The 24458-nt window shown below is 39.5% G+C and overlaps 1 protein-coding gene across 1 annotated transcript in view; it reads left to right on the forward strand.

Annotated features, from left to right (window-relative positions):
• Positions 1–1654: 1654 nt before the first annotated feature.
• celf5a (cugbp, Elav-like family member 5a) overlaps positions 1655–24458 on the forward strand; it is a gene marked incomplete at both ends in the record, with an annotated part of 177132 nt that continues 154328 nt past the window's right edge. The window contains 2 exons of the mRNA XM_079245370.1: positions 1655–2012; positions 16273–16355. Coding sequence (XP_079101496.1) covers positions 1655–2012; positions 16273–16355 — 441 coding nt within the window. The remainder of the gene's footprint in view (positions 2013–16272; positions 16356–24458) is intronic.

The raw sequence follows: 24458 nt of genomic DNA on the forward strand, positions 1-24458 counted from the left end.
GACCTGAGCTGTCATGTAATAACTCAAGTGCTACCCATCAACTGAGGACGCTGTCAAATATGAATAAAATACATTTTCAGCCATTTAATTATTAGATTATTCCTATTAAGATCTTTATCCCCCTACCCCCAATGTGTTGAGTTTCAATATTTGCTCATTTAAATTAATGCAAAATTATATTAAATGTAAAAACTCCAGTTCCTTTCAACAGTGTCAAGCAGTTGAAACAAATTAGTGCTGATTGTAGTTCTTCTAGTTTTTAAAACAAGCTGGGGTAAGAAAGCAACATATCAGTTACGTGTTAGATGGAAAAACTGGGGGACTATGTTTCTTGGCCAGTGTGGGAACACATTGGGATCCGCCTGGAGGAACTGGAAATGTCCAGTTGAGCTGGAAGAAGTGTCCGAGGAAAGGGAAAGTGTGGGCTTCCTTGTTTTGGCAACTGCCCCCATTGTCTGTAAGCAAATGTTTCACAGCGTACCAGGAAAAGTGTAACTTTTGCTCATAAACTCATTCAAATGAATAAATACTATCCATAGTTTTCTGTTGTTGATTTTTTAAAAATTTTTTGGGGTAAAACCATAGACAAGATGAACGTAGTGCAGGTGCACTGATCTTTTGTGTTACTCTAAATACGTTGCTGATCAACAGAATGTTTATATACATATATATATATATATATATATATATATATATATATATATATATATATATATATATTTCTCCGGGTATCTGTTGGAGCCACTTCTCCAGTGTGGAGGACAGAGTCTTCGGTGCTCTGATGATGTGTATCACTGTTGCTTTCACCTTCCAGGCCTTCTCCAGTTCTTCCTTGAGGCCTTGGAACTTCTTGAGTTTCTCGTGCTCCTTTTTTCCAGATATCTATACACTAAACATTGTACATATTTTAACTGATGAAAGTGGAAAATTAAAGTTCCAGATGCAAATTACAAAACTGAGAGTCTGACTCCTAATTTAGTGGAAGAAAATTAGCATAACCTATATCAGAATCTCTTTAGCACATTGTTTTACAGCAACAACAAAGACACATGTACCAGAAGAAATATAACCAGTCCCCCCCCCCCCCCCCCCCCCCCCCCCCCCGAAAAAAATCAGTTTGCAGCTCAAGGACTCAGGTCTGCCCTGTGATTTTTGAGGCTGCCTGTATTTAGGAATTTTATTGTCAATTTAATTTTATATTCACTGAACTTTTTAAATGCAGGATATTTACTGTTAAATAATCTTCAAACTGGAGGTATTTTAACAGTATAATTTCTAGCTGTAAATGGTGCCACCATAGCGTATAAGATGCATAAATGTTTTAATTACTTGAAAATCAACAAATTTTGATTTCAATTTTGATCTGAACCCATAAAAAGAATGAGTAAAAGTGGTTAACAGGCTGTTGCCCAAACTTTCAATCCTGAGTTGTTGTTCTTACTGGTCACCACTGGGTGTCGCTCCAGAGTATCTGATATTACCTTTGTGCGCTTATTCCGCCAATATCACCCCCCTGCTCTTACTGTGTGTGCGGGTGCGTTGTGTGTCGGATAGAAAGTCAGCCTGGTTTCCAGCTGAGTGCTTGCTCTCTCACAGTGTGTGTGTGTGTGTGTGTGTGTGTTGTCATTATTATCCACTCTGCTCCCAGCTCAGAATGGCCAGATTCACTCAGACTGAAACAAGAAGGCAGCACCATCCACAGCAGCCCCAGCCCGCTCACTCCAGCCTGGTTTTCACCGGACCGGGGGCACCACCGACCCAACAACCACTACTACTTATCCCACATCAGCACCAGTACCCTCAGATCACATTTCCGAAACCCATGAACGGGTCAGAACCCATTTCAATTCATCCGGAGAACGGCAACATGAAAGACCAAGATGCCATTAAGCTGTTTATCGGGCAGATACCGCGGAACTTGGAAGAAAAAGACCTGAAACCCCTGTTTGAACAGTTTGGGAAAATCCACGAACTGACAGTTCTCAAGGACCGATACACCGGCATGCACAAAGGTAACGTGTCGCCCCTTAAATGGCCGCGAGGACCACAAGAAGCTTAATTATCCCTTCTTACTCTCTTACCTGTAATTAACTGATGGAAGCGATTGGAATTCGCGTATTTGCGACTTTTAATCTAACATTTAATCCAGTTAAATCTTTACATTTACAGGCTAGCCCAAACAGGTCGTCAGTCTCATCGTGTTTCCCCATTTCATTTAACATGTTACGATTCAGGCAAAACAGAAGTTCTTCCTTTTTGACAGCGTAATTGTGTAATGAGCATTTGCATCAATTTAAAGAGTTTCATATTGTAAACAGGGCAAAATAGGGATAAGGGACATTACCTACAATAATGTATGAATTCTTAGAGAAGATTTCCTTGCTTAATGTTATTGTAATCGAAGAGTGTTTCCTTAACACGCTCCTAAGTGGGGCAGAGGCGCTCGGAAAGGATGCATTTTTAAAGACCCTTCCATTGCCAGTCCCATCTTTTGCGGAGGGGGTGGCATAATTTATTCATTCATATGCTTTCTTTAACATCCCTCAGTGTGGGAATGAAGCGGGCTGAGCGCAAAAAGAAAAAAAAAAAAAAAGCCGTCACAGTGAAATCTGTTCATACCACAATGTCTCCAAAGGGGCGCGCGAGCTGTCACAAGATGACGGACGTCGCCACGGAGATTGTGATGCTGCGCTGCCTGTGCTGAAATGGAAGGCTGAGGGAAGGAGGGTGTAAATCCGCGCAGTTTACTATATATAGGCCACAGTGACAAGTTCCATCTTCCATAGGTCTAATGAAGTTGGTTAGCGGGGGCTATACGGTGTGCAGAACGCAGCGTGGCTGCGAAAATTATTTCACACTAGGCGTTCGTGTATGTCCCCCCCCCCCCCCCCCCCCCCACACACACACACACACACATGACGAGTAAACGTCATGATCCTCACCATTATTATCGTCATCATCACCAGCCATCAACACTCAAGTTTAATTCTGTTGTTAACACCCAGCCAGGCTCCACAAAAACACAACGTGATTAAAGAGATAGCGGCTGAAACTAGCAGGGAAATTTGTCTGTCATCATGGTTATGGCTCTCAGTGTTATTTGACTGTAATTGCAGCTTTAACAAATTCGCCAAGTATTGTCAACAGACTGTGGTTTGTAATACAACGGAGACAGTGGATTATGACATTAATGCTTTTTGCACAAGGTTTACTGTTAAATATTGGATTTTAATCTTTGCGTCTCTAAACCTAAACTGCCCTATTATAAGTCACAGGCCAAAATGACTATCACTTTGTGACAGAGCTTGCAAAATATTAAATTTTTTAATGAAACAATATGGTCGGTCCTTCAATAGAAGTCAGATGTTGACATGTGAGGGATGTTTGGCACACAGATGCCTTTTCTCACAGCGGCATACGTTTAGGGAAGACATATAAGGAGGTATGACAGTAATGTAAATGCTGTTTGTAAACACTTGAAACCTTGTCATGCTGTGTATGTAGTCACTTGCAAAAGATGAAAGTGACTTTTGTTTCTAATTGAGAGGCTGTCCAGAGCTGCCACAGATGCTTTCTGTATATTAGGTCCCTGGTTTTTGTCATAGTAACTTGAAGTGTGTGAACTTGTTCTTAAAGCATGGTTTATTTTTTGCCTCCTGTTCCATTGGGCTGTAACAGTGGATGTTGTCAACTATAGAAGAAAGTAAGGATTTTATTTATTTATTTTAGCAGCTTTTATTTGTTATTTTTAGGACATTTGTTGATTTTGTGAGGGTTGTGTGCTTGCACACACAAAAATATCATTGCACCGTGTTGCATAATGATTGCAGTAGTCGACTTGCTATCCCTGGAAAAAAATAACTTTTAAGGCTCCTATACCAAAAACTAGACATATTTCCATACCACATGCATGAATAGAATTATGATACGTGTGATTATTATAGAAGTGAAATATGTGATGTGATTCTAATCACTGTGGCTTATCACTGTTAATAATTGAAAGTTTGATTTTCTTCACATTTGTTTTGCACTGACTATCACCAGTTGATTATACGATTCCTCCGTGGGTAGAGAAGAAAACGCAGGGAATTAATCTTTTAGTTTTTAGGTCTATAATTGAGATGTACTGCTTGCCTTCAGTGAGAGTTTCAGAGTCTGTATGATCATCTCCTCGGGCCGCTTGTCAGTTTGAAATGCAAAACACAAACTCAAAAGAGACTTGTAATAAAGAGAAAAAGAGAAAGTCCCTTTTTGAAAAACTATCTGAAATTTAGGGGGAAAAATTGTGTGAACTTTTATCTACTGATCAACTGCATCAGCTTCCATTTTGAAACAGACAACAAAAGCAAAGGTTTATTGTAACTGCACGCGTGTGAAAAATGAAAAACAAAAAATGATGCCAAAAATAATTTCAGATGTATTTCTCAAATTGAGAATTTGTCCTCATTCATTAACTTACAAACAACTAATTACTTTTAGATAAGCAGAGTTCAGTCAAATTGAATGTCTTGGAATGTAATTATGCCCGAATGCACAATTAATATGACCTAATCAAACTGTAATATGTCAATGATCTTTCATAGTTAATCATGTTATTTAACAGAAGGGGATTATGGAGTCTGCATCCTGATGGAAACACTGGGGTTGCACCCTCAAAGAGCTACATTCCCTCAAATATAAACGTAGATGGACAATGGAATCCAAATACACACACATGCTTACAACTCGGGCTATTTTCATTCCACTAAGTGTTTTGCATTCTGTCATTTTGATTTTCATTTCATCCACATTGTGCTGTGTGTGTTTATTATTTCCTCGTTTCTTATGCAACTATTTTTTTTCCCCTTGGTAATCCATGGGGGAAAACATGGAATTAGTTTGTAAAGCGTGATAATAATGCATGGCCATAATAACTTGACTCAAGAGGATTAGCAAATGTGCATTGTCTGAAGCAGCAGTCTCTTGGGTGATCAGCTGGTTGCCTCCCTAAACAGTGGCTGCCTCTCCCAATTAAAAATTCAGTCTAGTCTGCCTCTTCAAATGATTAATTCTGCCCACGCTGTCAATGGCCTGCCAATTATTGTCGCCCAACTGGTATTAATTGGTAGAGGATTTCCTGATGTTGAATTTATCACAGACTGTGAAAACTTCTCCCTTTGGCTTTAATTAGCGCATGCATATATATATGTATATATATATATATATATATATATATGTATATATATATATATATATATATATATATATATATATATATATATATATATATATATATATATATATATATAATATATGATGTTTTCTTTTGTAGTATACGATTGTCTTTTCTGTTGTTTATTAAATTACCCACTCAGCCATGAAAATGAAATGTGGATGTATTTATGGAACTGTCTCTGGACAGATTATGCCTCTCTGCTAAATCAGGGAAGAATAGAAAAAAGTGATTTAGCACAACAAACAGACAGACAAACAATCTCTTTGCTGCTCCAATCTGCCGACTAGGGCAGTCCTCATATCAATATTAAGCTTGTGTCGGCTATCATTCTGTTAATGCATTTATAAATGGAGATATTGCCGTAGACCCCAGCCAAGCAGAAACACATTAAATCACAGAATAATCTGATGAAATATTTATTCTAGTTTTTATTCAGCACCCCCCTCCCCCCCTTTTAGCCAGTCTGATGGAAAGGGGTTTATTTGTGAGTTGTGTTCTTGCTGAGGAGGATAGAGGGGAGGAAACTGGAATAGTTGGACCATGATATTCACCAGGAGCAAGATAATTTACTATTATCAGACTTCATTTTCCCCCAAAAAATAAAGTAGCTTAAAGGCTGTGGCATTGATTAAAGCAATCTGTGGTTTGTTGAAGCAGCCTTGGCTTTGATAGAAAGTGAGAGCCCATTTACACGTCTCTGTATTTAGTGCGCCTTATGGAAAGTGTCAAAGATCACAGCACTGCTGTAGGACATTATCCCCCCTGAGGAAACAGATGGGATAAACTCACTTAAAGGCCATAAACAAAGCTGTATATATGACATGGACGGTTCATACACAGCACACGCTGTGGTGACAACAAGCTAAACACCTAGCAGTGTGGCTAATGGCTTTTAACAGTACTGGTTGCTATTAAAATGAGACAATTTAATCAAATTTGGCAAGAATATGAAGTGCATTAAAAGGAGAAAGGGAACAACAAGGTAGCATTGAAGTAGACTTTGTCTCCTTGTAGTTTTGTGCAACAATCTGACTGAACAAATCTAAAATAAAAAAAAAGAAGAAAAAACTGCTGTAAGGGCGAGTGAGAGAGGGCCACTGAGCCAAGCTAATGCAGTAAAAACACTCGCTTTGCTATCTTTAAACGTCTGTAAATATTGTAATAAGCAACAGGGCTTTCCTCATAAAAGATGCAGCAGTTCAACTGGTACTGACAGGCGCTGTGGGCCTTGACTTCAGGATGAGGAGTGCTGCCTCTCTTTCTCCCCCTGCTCACTTCTGTTGGCTTCCCAAGGAGCCTGGTAATCTTGGATACGGACAAGGCAGCACTCTGTTGGAGGTTAGCATCCTCACACCAGATTCACCTGACTTTTATTCCGTCTCCGCTACTTTCTTTCCCCCCCTTAATCCCTGCCTGGGAGAGCCTTTCAGATGGATTGATTTCCTGCTCCAATGTAACATTTATTATTGCTTGCAGTATGTAATACTTTCAGTGTTGTAAGTGCTGTTATTCCATGACCTTTGTGGAATATGTTTTCTGTTAATGGGCGCCAGGAGCAGGGACAGACATCGGTATGTGTTCTTTGAGGTCCAAGACAAAGCAGACCAACGTTACCAGTTTATTTAGAAAATTTGCATTTCCTCTGTTATCCATTTTGTTGTGTATTTTAAGTTCTATTGAACTACGCTTTAAGGTCACCTGCTAAAATGTGTCACTTCACATCAAAACTTTACTTTGTTATTTTGTGAAAGGAAAATATATGTGAGCCCAGTTGAGGGGCGTATTTGGCGTCTTACTTCCTATAAACCACTTTCAGTGTTTCTCTCAGGCGGATCAATGTTACTTAGCAACGCAGGTATACTTTGAGTGAAACTATGTCATGACCAAGCTAATACCTGCTTTATGCAAATATGCCACAGTGTAAAAATCCACAATGTAGCCTTTATTTCAACTGCTACAAAAAATTTTTTATGACAAAAATGTATTTTTTCTGCTGTCCCTACTCTAAATAGCTTCAGTTTGGCTCGTCCCAACTGGGAGCTTTTACGGTTTTCTTTGGTAGGTAGCATCCTAAATAATAAGTTGTTTATTCAAACAAAAAAAGAATCTTTCAATGACAAGCATTCAGTCTTGGTTGGATTATTGATGAAAGCGATTCAACAATTCAAATTTAATCTAAAAGTGAATCTAGGTTTTGATATCGGTATTATATTTTGAGTTATTTATTTATGCTTTTGCATTGCATTGGTAGTCATATTTCTTTACTAAAGGTAGAGTCTTCAGAAGTGCACCCCCGTCTCTTTTCCTCTGCCAACGTTGCAACTATTTTCTTACTCTAAATAGAGTGATGGAAGCATGTCTATTTTAAAAGGGTCGCTTTGCATAGAGTGCCGTTGCCTACAGAGCAGAGTGTACTCTTATGACGGGGGTTATAATGGCAAAGAAGGAAGAAAAAAAAAAAGGAAGGAGCATGGTGGGAGGGGGTTGGTGGTTTCTGTTAGAATAGCATGAGCTCTTTAATGTTGTGTTTGAGCCTGACTGGGCACAGATTCATTTTAGAAGGAAAATGAAATAACAAGGGAGAGGGGAGAGAGGAGATTTTAATGCAATGTTTTGTGATAATCCCTCTCCATTTTGGAACGGTTCAGGAGAACTCATGCGATAAAGCCTTGTACAAGCCGAGAAATAATAAGTTATTTGTCTTTCCTTATACTGCGGTGCCCTTGGAGGACTTGCTAACCCTCGTGTTTCGGCCAAAAAACAATCACAGATTAGTCAAGCTGTCACATCTCTCTGATTGCCAAATGGTTGAGCCCTTGATGTTGGCGCGAATGAACAATGCATAAATGTTGTACATGTATCTGCCTGAGAGTGCATGCAAACTCAAAGCTTTGTGGATATGCCTCAGCACTGTCACCCAATCCTTCTCTGTCATACAGCCCGGTGTGGTAGAGAAGAATTGGACAGCGTGGATGGCGCATGCATGCAGCGCGGTCTACAAGGCGAAACGACAGACAGACACACGGCACAGAACAACGGATGTATGGACAGATGGATAAGTGGAAAGGAAAAGATGAAGTGTTTGTCAGAGATGCAGAAACAAATGGTAGCTTTTATCCGGAGGCACTGGGAGAGTGGAGTGATGGCTCAGCTTGGGACATGGAGGATGAGTCTGACAGGCTGAGTGGCGTTTTGGCACTAGAGGGCGGGATGGATGGAGGGTTGAGGGGGAGGAGCACAGGCCAAGGTTGGCAGATAAAATAATCACCTGAAAGCTGTTGACATGCGAAAAGCCCTTCAGTATCACCAGTTATACATAATTTAAATGCTGCCACAGCAACTGCATTTGCTAATATGGTGTCAGACTCTGAGATTAAGGATGATTTTAATAGAATGGTTCATATTCTTACTAATCAAACAGAGGTGAAACAATTCTTAGAGTAATAAAACAAATAAATCATGAAAATAGCAGTATTCTTACATGCTAAAAAGCTTTTTCAGTCTAAGTTCAGAGTAAAAACAACGTTACTACCTTGTTATCTGAAGATATAGCACATACAACTCCATATATAAGGAAGACACATTTTGGATTTGGAGATGTCTACGAATGCTGAGTCCGTGAGGGATGTGTGAAGATACATGCTGTTCAGCGCGGTTATAAATAGAAATTCTGTGGTATTTCCAAAAATAGGTTAAGCTGCCATTGCTGCACTGCTGGCATGACATCACTGATTGCCTGCCAGCTTCCCCCAACCCCAAAACCCCCCTCCCCCCCATGCAAAAAAAAAAAAAAAAAAAAAAAAAAAAAAAGCTGCTCACACACTGTTAAAAATGAAGGCGGGTGGATGGGTGGGGGGGTGGGGGACACAGAGGGAGCATCTGTGGGTGGCTGCAGAGCCTTGTCCCTGTCGCTTCCAGTGCCTTTGCCCACCTCCCTCTATCCTCTATCCCTTCCATCGCAAAGCCATCTCTCCCTCCATCCTTCCATCGCCTGTCCCTCTATCTTTCCCGCTGATGGAGCGATGCTGTGGCCAACGGCCTCTGTGCTTTATTGCCAGTGACACAAACTGGTTAGACGCTTTGTACTGGAGATGTGTCACGTCCACACTTTTTTTTTCTCTTTGTATGATGAGAGCAAATGGTTTGCAGAGGAAGGAGAGAGATGAGAGATGGAATTTGTGTTTCTTTTTTTTTTTTCTTTTTTGATGATCAAATGTTAATTTGGTTTAATGAGCAGAGTATATGGACTTTATAAGAGCTCCAATGTGGCATCTGATCCGTGGTTCACTGTTTGACAGTAGATCTGACTTAATTAAAAAAGACTACTTAAACTAATTAATGGCTGATGGGATATCTTGCCTGTTTTGTCTGCTCAGATTTCACTTCAGAGGTTTTTATCTATCTATCTATCTATCTATCTATCTATCTATCTATCTATCTATCTATCTATCTATCTATCTATCTATCTATCTATCTATCTATCTATCTATCTATCTATTTCTGGTATCTATGCTGTTATTCGGAAATATATGTCAGTGCAATTAACACCCTGCTGCCTGGTTGTTAGTCACACCATTACTGGTAATTATTAGACTTTTCCAGTTCCAGTGTTGACATGAGATAAATAAATAAAGGCAGAAAGCTAGGACAGGGACACAAAGTTATATTTTTGGCTTGCAGGATCGAAGTGGTGAGTGAAAAGCAGCGTATCATTTTTTATTCTGAGGCTGCATGAAATGGAAAAGAGGACTGGGAAAAGCAGACACTCTGCTAAAAGTTTGTTTAAAAAGCCTTGTTTATTTATTGTTTCCTCTTTAGGCTGCGTCCGTATAGCAGTGCACTGATAAGGATTGTGTGTTAATGGTGTAGCAATTTTTTTTTTTTTACTGCCCCTCTTCTTCAAACATGTCTTTCTTCCTCATCCTTTTCCTACCAAATCATCCAAACAGCTCTGGGTCTTTTGAAGCGGTATCTTTAAAGGTAACTTTCAATTTGTAAAATCAAAGGAAGTGAGAACCTGATCCTTGTCTGAGACCACAGTCCGTTTGCAGCTGCCAGTGATCTGAGATTGTGGCTTTGCTATGATCTATCGATCTGTCTCAAAGTTTGAGATGCTTTCCATTCTCTGACAGAAGACAGATATTGTTAAGTAAACTCTATCATACGTGTGTTTCAAACACTGGATGAAGAGTTTGTGTCAGCTGGACAAATTGCAACATTTTGTGCCATGCTGCGAACAGGAAGAGCCAAATGGTGAGAGCCAGGTGGAAGTGATTTTATTATTTCCTCTCCTGTAATCCTGTTTGTTTTTCTAAGTGGTTGTTCCAGTTCATGAAGAGGCAGAGATGGAGTTTTCTGTCTCTGAATCAGGCAAGGGGCTCAGAGAAACTTTTATTGATTTCTGTAAATCCCTTGGCCGGGGCAGACTTGGAGGGAAGGAGGAAGGACCGGTTGGAGAGACGGCACTTGGCAGGTAAACTCTTGTTGACCTCCCAGAAGTAACACAGCAGGAGGCAGTAAGTGTGAACCTACACATTATTTACAGCCCTGTGAAACTCCATCCATTAACAGTGTCAATTAGGCCGCTCATCAGGGATGCAGAGCACTAGACGTCTTTATAGATCAGGTCGTTGCTTTAATAGCAAAAGAGGAATGAAGTATCCACATAGTCTAAAGGCAAAGGCTGACTTTAAAATACTGCAGGACAGTAGAAGCTGCCAAAGTGCTGTGTCGTAAATGTTTTCAAATCACATGTTGACGGAGCTCAGGCCAACTTTGGGATGAGAAGCTAGCAGCAATTCATCATGTCACCTACCTAAACTGTGCTGGCTGCCAAACAGCCTCATTCCTACCAGGAATAAGTTGAAACAGCAGTTTTAACCTCTCTCACTTACTGTATGTAGTCATAAGTATACATGTCAGCTTTTGAGAGAAATGCTCTACAGTTGGATTTTATATGAAGCACCACTTGTACCCTGAGAGAAAACTATTTAACCACAGCACCATGTGTATGAGGTGTCAAAGTGAATATATATATATATATATATATATATATATATATATATATATATATATATATATATATATATATATATATATATATATATATATATATATATATATATGTTTACATGCAGCAACAAATCAATGGCTCAGGTCTCCTGCTCAGGGGTCAGAGAGGATACCAGGGAGGGTGCAGGGACCATTTCTTGCTCTCATGATAGACACTGATGCTCCTCAGCACTCTGCTGTGCTCATCCTCCCCCAGCTTATTGCTCAAGGTGATGGGATAATGGCAGGGGTACTGTAGTAAAGGGAGAAATGGAGGAGATTTTGGAACTTGATGGCTCAGTGGTGAAAGGAGGAGGTGCTTGACAAAGGCGTGATGGAAAAGTTAGGATTCAGGACCAGGAGATGTTGAGTGAGCACACCGCTGGCATCCTTGAAGATGACTGTCTGGTTTAATTAAGGTTTACAAGTTCTGCTAGGCTACTGCTTTTATTATACAATCATTATGAGCCCATTTGGCCAGGGCAGAAAAAATATTGTTAGAGCAATAAGTGAGATTATTGTGGGAAATTTCTGCCTTCAGCTGTTCCTCTTTATTAAACTTCTTGGTCTATCCTTTATTACACTAAACAAAAGCATTATTGTTTGAGTATGTAAACAGATCAAGGGTGTTTTTCCCTATAAAGTTGAGGAGTGATTATATGAGTTAAAAGTTTCTCTGAGGCACAACTGGTCATCCCTCTTATGGTCAATTTGTGCCACTGAGCTTCTTGTCTCTCAGCTTGGCATTGATTCAGGTCATCACCACATTGTATCAGGCTGGTAATGTGTGTTTCAGTTTCCCAGTGCTCTGAAAACCCATCAGCCCCCCCGAGCCCCACATAGCAGTAAATGAAGTAAACAAGTAATCTACTCGTACTGATAGCATTTTCCAAAAAGTGCAAATGATGTGTGAGGTAGCAGGCGAGACCGATGCCAGGACTGGCTCAGTTTCTGCTACCTTCACACTTTCTGGCCAAGGAAATGCCACAGTGAGAGAAAGTTCACACTTTTTCATTACACTGGGGTAGCCTGGCTCCTCTGGGGCAAGGAGGCGGAGAAAACGGTAAAGAGGATATGAAAGGTGGAGTGGAAAGAGAGAAGTTGTGGATTAAACTGGTTCAGTCTTCTGGGACTTGCATTGACATTTTGACAATTCTGCAGTGCACAATTTATGCTCTGTGCTAGAAAAGAAGAAGAACATGCACCTTGAGCTGCCGCAGTCAACACCGCGGCCTGCAGTCAGTTACCATGATGGTGACCCCAATATAATCTGATCATGTCCCTGATGGTGTAAACATCAACTTAAGTGGTTTATTTCTTGGTGATTGGCTCTTTTGCAGCTGGATAACCATGGATTTCGGCAGATTTTGCTCTCTTTTTAATCACCAATTTAAATCACCAACTGTGATCATTTAGTCAACTTTTTCAGCAGGAGTCTGAAATATTGATCAGTGTAAAGGTATTTTAAAATGTTATTTTGCACAATCAACAAAAACAAAAGCTATGTAATAAGCTGTATGCGGCAAATTGGAAGCTTTCAGTAAATCATAATAGCAGAAAGGAACTGACGGAAGTGAGGAAGTGGCCTGAAGTGCAAAGCTACTTATTACCTACTGAACTGTTTTTTTTTTTTTTTTTTAACTTGAGATATGTTCATTTCTTTGCGTGTAACATTTTTCCACGAGTCACGGTACCATTAGCTTGATTACATCTCTCTGATTTGTATTCCGGCTGTCATTTTGGAAATAATTGCATTCTTGAATAAATATTAGTTTGAAAAAGAAAAAAAAAGTAAACCTATTTTTGCCAAGTCATGAATCAATTATAACTATCAAGCTCCACCTACTTGTCCGAAAATGCTGACGTCTGGCTCAAAATCAACGAGCAGTTGATAGTCTTATACTAAACTCTTGATTTGGAAAGTCCCAAACCAATATGATGCATTACTGTTGCATTAAATGCTATGTAGCTTATTTAGGACATATTAAACTGTGCTGATGTTTGTAGTTGAACAGTCCTTAACTGCTTCTCAGATGTAAATAGTTTTGCTATTAATCAATAGTTTTTTTCTTTACCTTCTGGTAAAGAAAGTGCAACACTCTTTAATTACATGCCTAATTTGGGCGAGATTTGGAGACTTCGTCTTCATGTTCCCATATAAACATTGTACACTTAACATATATATCATTGAGGAACGAGAGTCCAACCACGTAGAGCGTCGACTGATTATAAGGCAAGCTTGGCAAGAGGACAGAAGGGCATGGCTGCAAAGAGAAATGGAGTTTAGATTCTTTTGGAGCTGGAATCTTTGTGTGAGATAAAGCTGTTTTACGTTTTTGTCAGATGATGCAGAGGATCATCGCTCACTGTGGGAAGGCTTCCCCCATTGCTGTGTCAGCAGGCTTTGATTACAGTGGCTTTTTGTTGTGTTTCAAACAATTTCATCATACTCACACACACACACACACACACACATTCAAATACACACACTCACAGACTTTTGCTCTTGGTATGCGATGCAGCACTGGCAATTTGTACGTGTTTGGATTCCAATTATGGAGTTGTTAAAGCTTTTTCGCCCGTGGCCTGCAAATTCTTATTAAGCCATACATTAAAGAGCACAGAATCACATTTAAATGGAGTTCATGTTTCTCTTTTGTTTCCCACTGTTGTGGTTGTTATTAATTTATTCTCAATGCCCTATGCCTTACACATTAACAAATAAATCGTCTTTGTGATTGTAATGCAAAATACTTGTTTCTTATTCAGAGATAGGGCATTATTTGTCAAGTAAAGCAACAACAAGCCCAGGGAGAGCTGAAAAAAAAGAGAGGAAAAACAACCACCAAAATGGAGCCATTCCATCTTATTACCCTCTCCCATTAAAAAAACAAACAAACTCAAAACTGCAGCATCCCACAGCCTTGGTATTTCTTGTTGATGCAGAGGAGAGATGGTGCATTAGACAGCAATGTGAGTGATTGAATGATTTACTTGGTGGCAATTGGAAATCATTAGGTTAGGGGTGCTGGGACATAAGAGGCTATGGGGAGGTCTGCACAATGAGATCAGCGACCTCAAAGGTCCTGACCCTGGGCAGACTCCATTACTGTCTGTCTCTCTCAGTCTAAAATGCATGGCAGTGTGCATCACCGCTGTCCAGGACAAAAAGGAGAATATTCATGCAATAACTCAACCATCTGAATGCGATTTAGATAACAGGAGTAAAGTGTTGGATGTGCAGGCATAAAAGTACACATTTTTATAAAAATTGCAATACAGTCAGGGGATCAGTGACTTTTTTTTATTCAGTTCAATCCTGTCAGGGAAACAGTGGAAATGTAGCCATAGTGCACTGTGGCACAAAAAATATGGTGTGTAGATGAATAAAAGTGGTCTTGTAGGAGACAAGAAAAATGGATTGGAATATTGTCCGTGTAAAGACACTTAATACATCACCACCCACTGAATACATTTGGCTGATGAAATGAGATCCTGAATGCAATGGCTGCTAATAAACCATCTTCAGAGTGGCAGAAATATGATGCATGCTAACCCATATGAACCTCATTAATAGAACACAAGCAAATCTATTTATCTAGATAGTCAGGGGGAAAATGATTGCTTCAATACTCCATCTGGTTTCTTCTCTCTTCTCTTCTCTTCCCTTCTCTTCTCTTCTCTTCTCTTCTCTTCTCTTCTCTTCTCTTCTCTTCTCTTCCCTTCCCTTCTCTTCTCTTCTCTTCTCTTCTCTTCTCTTCTCTCGTGTTTGATGGCTGTTGAGCTCAAGTCTAGACAGTGACATAGAAAAGTTTCTTTTACTGGGGACAGCTAAATGAATAAAAGCTTTTGCAAAAAGACAGAGACTTAAAGATGATTCATTTCTTCAATATCAATTCTTTAAGAAATGACACTTTATTATTTCCAGCCTTTAGATTTAAAATAACAAAAAAAAAAAGAAAAAAAAAAGAAGCAACCTAAAGAGGAGCCGGTCATGGTCAGTGCATAAGAGTTGAGTAATATCACAGCTGGTAATTTTTTTTTTTTTTAGTCAGCCCTATATCTTGTATTTTGAGGAAGTTTGCGTTTTGTCTCTGTGAAATGCTTCTGGACCTGGAAGGGTATTGGGCTGTTCTTCATTGACTGCCTTTTTGAGGTCTTTATGTACGTTTACTCTGATGTTAAGGCAGGTGGATTGTGAAGGCGATGGCTAAACCTTTAACTTGCATCTCATGAGGTTGCGGATTATTAGGTGGGTTTATGGAAGATCACAAAGAAGCTTTTCTTTGTGAAAACTTTTCAGAAAAGCTTATCTTAGGAAGTTTTGTCAGTCTTTAGTCTTAAACTTTTCTTGAACCAGTCCTTTTATTTAGATATTTAACAAAAGATGGTGGAACTTTTGCAAGGCGCTGTTTGTGCACATGTGCGGGTGTCCGTCTGGCGGCACATCTTACATATTGCAGTTACACATTACCCAGAGGTTTTTAAGACCATGTCCTGCTTTCTACTCTGTGAGTTGTGTGTCCTGATCCTGGCACTGATCCTTTTCTCTTTTTTTGTTTTTCGCCCCTACTATATCCTGCTTCCTTTATCTCTACTGTTGTCACAACTATTCAGGGTTAGGACACTGGCCAGACTGTTACAAGCTTTGGACAGGGCATGGCACTAGGGATAAAGAGGCTGGAAAGGCCTGACAATTCATCCAAATAATCCTCTGTACACATCTTTTTTTCTTCTCTAATCTCTTCTCTTTTTGCAAAGATAGAAAACAAGCCAAAAGCCACACAGTCTTTCTTGATTACCTGTTTCTGAAACAGGACTTTTTAATTCCAAAAATGCGGTGATACACGCAGAATTTAGTTACTTGGTTGTCTTAGGTGGCCATTATTTTTGTGAGCATTTCCTTGTTCTTTAAAACTACATATGTTCATGTAACATTTGTCATTAATTTTGGACTTTATCTTTTAATTCTAATCAGGGTTATATGCTTTGTGGCTCTGTTGCAGGTTGTGCATTTCTCACCTACTGCGCCCGTGAGTCAGCCATCAAGGCCCAGAACGCCCTCCACGAACAAAAAACACTGCCAGGGGTAAGTGTCTGTCTCCCTCTCATTCCCTCCCATTGTGGTCAGCCGCTCCATCTGCACCCGACTGCACACCAGCCGGCATTTTCCTCACATAGTCACAGAGATGAAAAACACTTTGGAAAGCTTTTCAATCAATAGCACAACCTTTTGAAGGCCAGGTTTTAACTTTTCCATGTGTCTGTTCTCGAGGGGATCTTCTAAAGCATTGATCAGACCCACTCTGCCTCATACCTTTTAACCACAAGCATAGAATGACACAGAAGTAGAAAGCTCTGTGGTTCTGGAAAACTGAAAAGAAGACAAAAATGTCACAGAGCAGAGCTCAGTGCAACCTGTGAGGTCGTATTCACCCACATGTTCTATTTATGCAATTTGTTTGGTGGTTCTGGTTTTTTTGTGTGTATGCTGTGCAAAAACTGGAACTACTGTGAGAAACAAAGACAGCGTTAGGTAAATGAGGAAGGGGTAGGGATGACTGACTTCACAGAGGCAGTATGGCTTAACATGATCAGACCAAGCTGCACCAAGGAGAGACATCAGTAAGAATCTACACTTATTGCAACCCCCCCCCAACTCCCCTTCTCTGATGGAAGACAAAGAGCCTGACAAACCTAGTCAAAAGGCACATGTTTGAGATTAAGCATGCAAATAGGACTACCAACTTTGAACATTTTTCCAGTGGCTTCCTAGGAAAACAAGTTGTTTCGTTTATCCCGCAAATTAGCCAAGCGAGAGGCTAGAGGGCATCATACTACCATTTTGATCTACATGTTGAATAATAGGCCCTAATAATACAGCAAAAGGTGGGGTAAAAAACTAACTAAAAACTCTCTACTTAATAAAACAGGGTGTAACAGTTACAGGTGTTACTGCAAGAAATATGGTACACAGGGAAGGTTATATCAACCACTGTATCTTGAAGTAAAACACAAACTATAAAATATGCATCTAAAAGATGGGCACAATTACTGCTCTGAAAAGGAAAACCAATGCGGGAGTGCATTAAATTGTTACAACACTGATAGATGCTGTTTCCATACCATCTTTGGCTCCATTGGACATCCATTAAAATGTTGATTTCTCTTATGAAATACTAAATCAATACATTTTTCTTCTATGAAGCCATTAAGGTGCCATTAGCTAAATTCAATCCTTTTGATGAGTGTGTTGGTAGTACTTTTGACCACACTTCTGTAATTAAACAGATATCAGGCCCCACAAAAAGACTTATTGCAGTTATTGGACACCAACAGGTAATTCTTAAAGGTATAGCTTGTAACAAAACAAAAATCAATGATAAAAATGTTTTATTTAGCATTAAAAACTGTGTTTCTATTGGTATCTAATCTCCTAAATAAATAAACTGTTACGTTTTCATTTTCATTTTGAGCCATTTCTATCTACTTGCTGTCCAAATTTTCCATATACATGACAGCTGCCATATTTGTGCCACCATTTGTACAAGGGGTTCTCTGAATAGACAATCACCTCTATGTAAGGGGAGAACCATCTGAGGTTTAAAATTTCAGCACAAGCTTTGTTTGATGAGATAAGCCTGAAAAGCCTGTAAAAGAAGAAAGACATATGTAGACAATGTTGAAATACTTTTTAACTTTGGTTACCTGTAGTGGAATCGTTGCTGCACCCGAGGCCACTGGACTCACTTGTAGATAAAAACATGAATTAAATTGAGAGAAATCAGGGCCAATGACGGCTACTGTCTCTTAACTGCACTTGGTATTTGAAGTAATTTCTATGCCCACCTTAACCACTAGATGTCGGTAAAACGTACACACTGCACCTTTAAACTCAACGCTTCAAAGTTGCCGTTTACAACCTAACAGGTGCCTTCATTTATTTGTTACACACAATCTGTGGTGCGACATTAACAATCTCTTGTTTCTGTAACCAACTGCAACTTGGGAAACTAAGATCAGACTATTTGGACCAGATTCTTGCAGTGATATGTAATATTGCTTCATTCTAAAGCCGAGTTGATATAAAAACATTCCTCTGTAATGCTTCATGTTTGTGCGAGCACCTCTTTGCAATGCGTGCACACTCACTGACATGAAGGAGGGAGTCAAAATAAAAACAACGCCTGCTATCTTTTATGCTTACTTTTGTCATTTTAATGGCTTCCCCCTTTACCTCACATAGTCCTTGCCACACAAAATCCTCCTGTCCCACTCCCACTGCTGCGGTTCATCCTGAGACACAGTGTGTCATCAAAATATAACAAGCAAATTTTGATGATTGTCAGGCTGAGGCTGCTGTACTGTTCTTTTCCCTTCAGATTTACTCACATACACAAACACCAGTAGTCCACAGAAACATGCACATAGATCCAACATTTTGTTGAATGAAAGTGTCCCTAAACATCCTTATTCTGTTCTACATACTGGTGGAGCAACATAAATTCAGAGATTTAGGAAGGAAAACGTAAACAGTCTGACAAAATATACATGCTACATTATGTTAGTGTGTTTGGCTGCCTCCCGTGGCTCCGCCTGCCCTCCTCCCTTGAGCCTCCTTGCTCTTGAATCTTTTGCGATATGACCCCCTGTTGCTTCTCTGCTTGATGGTAAGTAGATATGCAATTTGTTTGTTTGCAAAATCCTGCTTGATATGCAGTTTGCCAGGGGCTATGGTTTAATTAATGTAAACTAGAAATTCTCCAGAGATGGGTTTGAGTTATTAATGTCTGCGTTTTGCTATTTACCGCCACATTTCTGCTTTTTTGAAGGGGGCCTCAACCAATGTGGTTATTCATCCATATCTATTTCTTTTAGACACTTAAATCCAAATTCATGCCGAAGCAATTGACTCTAGGTGGAGTTTACGTGTTTCAAATGAAAAGCACCATGTATGAAAATTGGATCGCCAACCAGAATTTTCATATTCTCATGCAGAGCTGACGAACATGCTCCCCCACAGACACAACTGTCAGCACAAACATGGACAAAATGCAACACACACTTGAATTTCATGAGATGAGCTGTTCAGTATTTTTTTGGTAAGTTACCAGTTGGAGGGCCTGACTACAAAAGTTGTGTTTGCTATCATGTCCTTGGGCAGTGCACTGAATCTCTGACTCTCGTATCTGTTTTTCCTCTTTTGTTGAACAGGGGCAGAAAAAATAAAGACTTTTCAGACTTTAGTTGTGACTTATTAATGTCAGATTTTAGCCTCACCTGCGGTGATAACTGCATTTTAAACATCAGAAACTGAGGGAGCAGGTTAAAAATGTTATGTAGTTATGTAGTTCTAGGTACACAGACTATCTGGGCATCGTATGATATTTTGATGTTGCCCTATCAGTATCCCTAGCCCAGCTAAAAATGGTCAATTCTCTGTGTTGGAACAGCAAACATCAGTACTTCCACACAAGATAACAAGAGGATCTGGCACCACCGGTGAAACAGGGTATAAAATACTCTGCGGGCTTGCTAAAATGCCAAGGAAATGTCTGAAATTTCAGTATGGCAGCACCAGATATGATGCATGAATCCAGTAGTTCTATACATTATGGGATTTCACACATGAATGTGGTTTGACACAAATTAAGCATAGAAACATTTCGTGGGTCTCATGTTTAACAAATGTTAATCCAGGGGATGACCAGACCGTCATCCTAAACTGAAGCTCCTTGCCTTGTATTTCAGGCACTTAATCCATACACCTCCCTTAAAAGAATCAGTTAAATAACCACATGTAATATAGGAAGTTTTGTTTCTTTTTATGTTGTAATCTTAAAAATAATAGTTCTACATGTTGATGGTATCATGGAGACATTTATTATTTCACACATACAAAAACCCAAATACAAACCCAGAACGATTAGGAAGATGCACTGGTGTCTTTAGACATCATAATCCACATCCCTTGTTACACATTAGTGACTGAAAGGAACAGTATGGCCTAATGGAAGTGTACTGGACTGCAATGAAGTGTGATGGGAACCTCAGGGACAGGAGTACCTGACATAAGTTTGGCCACAAAATAGGAAAAGCTCTGACACTTTACCAGGTGCTTGCCGCTTGGCTCTATTAGTCATGTGTGTTTGTGTGTGTGCAGTAGCAGGCTTTGCGTTGCAGCAGTTCCATGTGGATATAAAGAGTAATGTATAAAGGTGGGACAAACAACATGTGCACATGACAGCTTGTCATGATCACAGGCCACCCACGACACTGAGCTGTGAATAAATTATTTGCTTGTCATTCTGGTTTGCAACCAATAGAGCTGCAATACTTATTTTTATTACATAACCACATGAGGGCTTTTTGCAGAGATTGTTAACCCAATGACTTCATTTTAAAGCCAATTTATCAATGGAGTAAAATGTGAAGAAGCCTTTCTGATAGTTTAGGGCCACAGTGGATTTTCCTACAGCAGCTGGTGTTGCTTTTGAGTGTCACAGCTCTCTACACAAGTCCACAGGAGATTTACTCCACCCAGTTTAGCATCATGACAAAATCCTGCATCCTTCACACTATGCATGCAACCACCCACCCCTCGTCACTCTCCCAATCCCCCTCTCCCCCCGCGCTCTCCTCATATGGTCTGTCCTCCCACCACCACTTGCCACTCCTCAAATCCAGCACGTCCAAGAAATAATCTCAGTCACCGCAGCAAGTCTATTTGCCGTAGCACAGAAAAACATGCTGCCCTCCCCTTTTTGCCATGCTAGCATTGTGTACAACAGTGATTGTCTTGGAGAGGAATTGGTGGAAACGTGTTTGCTGCATGCATTCCCTCCTAGCATTAGTACTTCTCGACCTGGGGGGAGTGTAAGCGGCTGGCAGGGATTCAGGAGGCAGGTTTATGGAAATAGCACCCGCATTAAAAACCCAATGAGAGCAGAGAGAAGATTATGCTCCAGCGCACACATGTGGGCTCCTGCAATGTCAACACTTGAAGTAGATATCCTCCCTCTCGAATGCCTCCGTCTCCCTCTGTCTCATTTTCTATCTCGCTCACTGTTCCGCTGTACCCGTTTTCTGCATATACCTGCACTGTTAGTCTTCTATGTGAGTGCGTGTGGATGCCTCAATGTTTCTGTGTTTGTGCAGGTGTGGGTTTGCATTTATTTCTATGTGTAATTATGTGAATGTGACAGTTACTCTACTGAACCAAAACAGGATGTATGAGCTGCAAGAAGCAGACCATGCCTGGGCTTATGCTGTGGTGGTATGACGAGCGTGTCAGGGAAGTATTCCTCGACATAACATAAACCCGCCTACACTTTGTGCATGTAGGCCTACACGGACACATCACATATTCACTCATATTTCTAAGTGCATACTATCCACCTTTTTATTTTTCTTCATCATCTATAGCGAACATTCCTTGTGTGCTGTCCAGGCTGCTGAAAAGACTGAATAATTCAATGCTACCCACTATGAAGGTTGGAAGGGTATGAATGCAGTGTACTGTATGATTGTGTGTGCACTGTATGCGCCTGCGTTGAGTGGGCAACAGTGGGGGCTGGAGTGGAGCAGACCGGTCAGCATGAAGCCAATCGGTGCTGGCAGGATTGGAGGCCTTGCAGACAGGGAGAGGGGATTCATTAGAATGTAGCCAATGGGTAAAAAGGACCTATGTATCTTTGCGTGACTGTGTGTTTTTGTGGGAAGACCCTTGTACAGAACACTCTGAAAAAGGCAGTATACACACATGTATATATTGCAGCCATATATAAGTCCCACCATATATATATATATATATATATATATATATATATATATATATATATATATATATATATATATATGTATATATAAATTGAATTGAAAAAAATCTATATCAGGATTTTTTGCTTAACTTCATTTTAAAATAGATTTTTTGTCAAAAAATTGGTTTTTGTAAATTATTGTCATTTTTATCATTTTTAGTTAAAGTGGAATTATTATGTGCATTTCAGGCTAATTTATGTTTATTTCTGAGACCAGAAGGGCTGGGATTGATTGAGTTATTGTCACAAATCACTTTATTTACTTCAGACCGACCCTCTCCGTAGGCTGTCAGATCAGCCTGTGGGCAAAATGAGTGGATTGAGACTCTTCCTCATTAAGCCCCGCCTCCCGCCACTGCACTACATCGAGAGCGTGCACCGCAACTGCTTTCGCCGTCATTGTAACATCTCATAAACAGAAGGATTAGGCTAATATGAACTCAATAAAAAAACAAAATACAATGTCAACACATAGCATACAGCCCTACATGTTGGAACCTGAATCAGACCGTGAAAACAAAGTGGAAAACAGCAACCCACAGCAACGAGTGCAGCAGGATGTCTCTGTTTGGTAAACTCACCAGCCATCGTTGGAAATAACTTTATCCGACGTTTTCCACCCGCCTGATGTATTTGTACATGCCCTTGTTAACCAGTAGAAGGTAACCAATCACCGAACCTTATCCCCCGGGACGTCACAAGGATTTCCAAGTAGAAAAAACTCTCTAAAACAACGCATTTTTTGTTGCCATGGAAACCGAATGGAGAGAGTGCTGGAACTCAAACTCAAACTCAAACATGCGTTTAGGTGATAAAAAACAGTGCCGTTCACATGTCTGATGAGGATTCAACACTGTAACACTGTAGAAAGCTCAGAAAACTCGAAATACCATAATAGCACCCCTTTAACTTTTTACTTGTCTTCTTGGGCATTATTGTAGCAGAATCATCATTTGGCTACTGTGTTGGTTTTTTTCTAATTGAAATGAAGAAAAATGGCAAGCCAAAAAAGTTTTGTACATTTGTTTTGTTTTTAGTCTACAAAACTCAGCATTATTGAAAAATTGTGAGAATCACAATTTAAATCAAATCAAATCAGAACAAAAGAATATCGACACAGCCATAGCATCCATACATCCATACATCTATATCTATATCTATATCTATATCTATATCTATATCTATATCTGTATATATAATCTAAAAATTTGAAAATTGTTTTGACTCAGAACAGCTCACATTGCTGAATACGAGAAAAACATGGCATCCTACAAAAGCTTTTGTGAGTGTGTGAGCAAGCATTTTCATTGTGAATTCCCCTATTTCTGCTCGCAAAGGTAGTGTTATCTTGAACTCCATAGAACTAGTTTTTGTTGAATGTGAATATCATTGTATGTATTTTTATGTATTGCTGGAACATATGTACAATAAAAAGCTGTTATACAAGAATGCTCCGAAGGGAAATGTATATATATATATATATATATATATATATATATATATATATATATATATATATATATATATATATATATATATATATATATATATATATATATATATATATATATATATATATATATATATATATATATATATATATATATATATATATATATATATATATATATATATACATATATATATACATATATGTGTATAGAGAGAGAGAGAGAGAGAGAGAGAGAGACACAAACAGGCACAGCAACCTCTTGCTATGTCTGTGTGTACAGGGCTGCTGCAAATACACTTAAACACACAGAGTAACTGTCACACAGTTGCTTGTTTTCCACCTTCTGCCTTTATTCGCCTTCTTCCTCAGTGCTGGTCCTCTGGTGCCTCTTTAGCACAAACACACAAACACAAGCACACCTCTGCTTTGTTCGTCTGGCTTTTCTGTGTGGTGGATAAGCCACATATTTAGAGAAGCATTTCTCTCTTCAGGGGTTGGTTTTCAAGGGTATTTAAAAAAAAAAAAAAAGGAAGACTAAAACAAAAAAAAAAGGGCAGAGTTTGCACTCTGCACCTGCCTTTGGAGAATAAAACAACAACCACTGAAACACCCAAAATATGTTTCATCATAAAATTTAGTTTAATGTATAAAATATCCTCCTTTAACTTGCCAAAACCTTGGTTGCATATGTGAAAATGTTTTACAGTAATAAATGAGAATAATCTCTCTCACTTCATATGAATTAATTTGATTTGTCAGCTAACAGCCACGCATTAGAGGGGCCATTATCATTTTGCCAAACTTTGAAAAGTTCATGAACTTGCCTCCAGTAACACATGACTGCATTGAGACCCCTATCCAGGGCATTAGCTCTGATGACATTAAAGTTCTGCCCCCTCTCCTCCCACTGGTTAGAATA

This window comes from Telmatherina bonti (assembly GCF_933228915.1).
Source record: "Telmatherina bonti genome assembly, chromosome: 8".
Lineage (NCBI taxonomy): Eukaryota > Metazoa > Chordata > Actinopteri > Atheriniformes > Telmatherinidae > Telmatherina > Telmatherina bonti.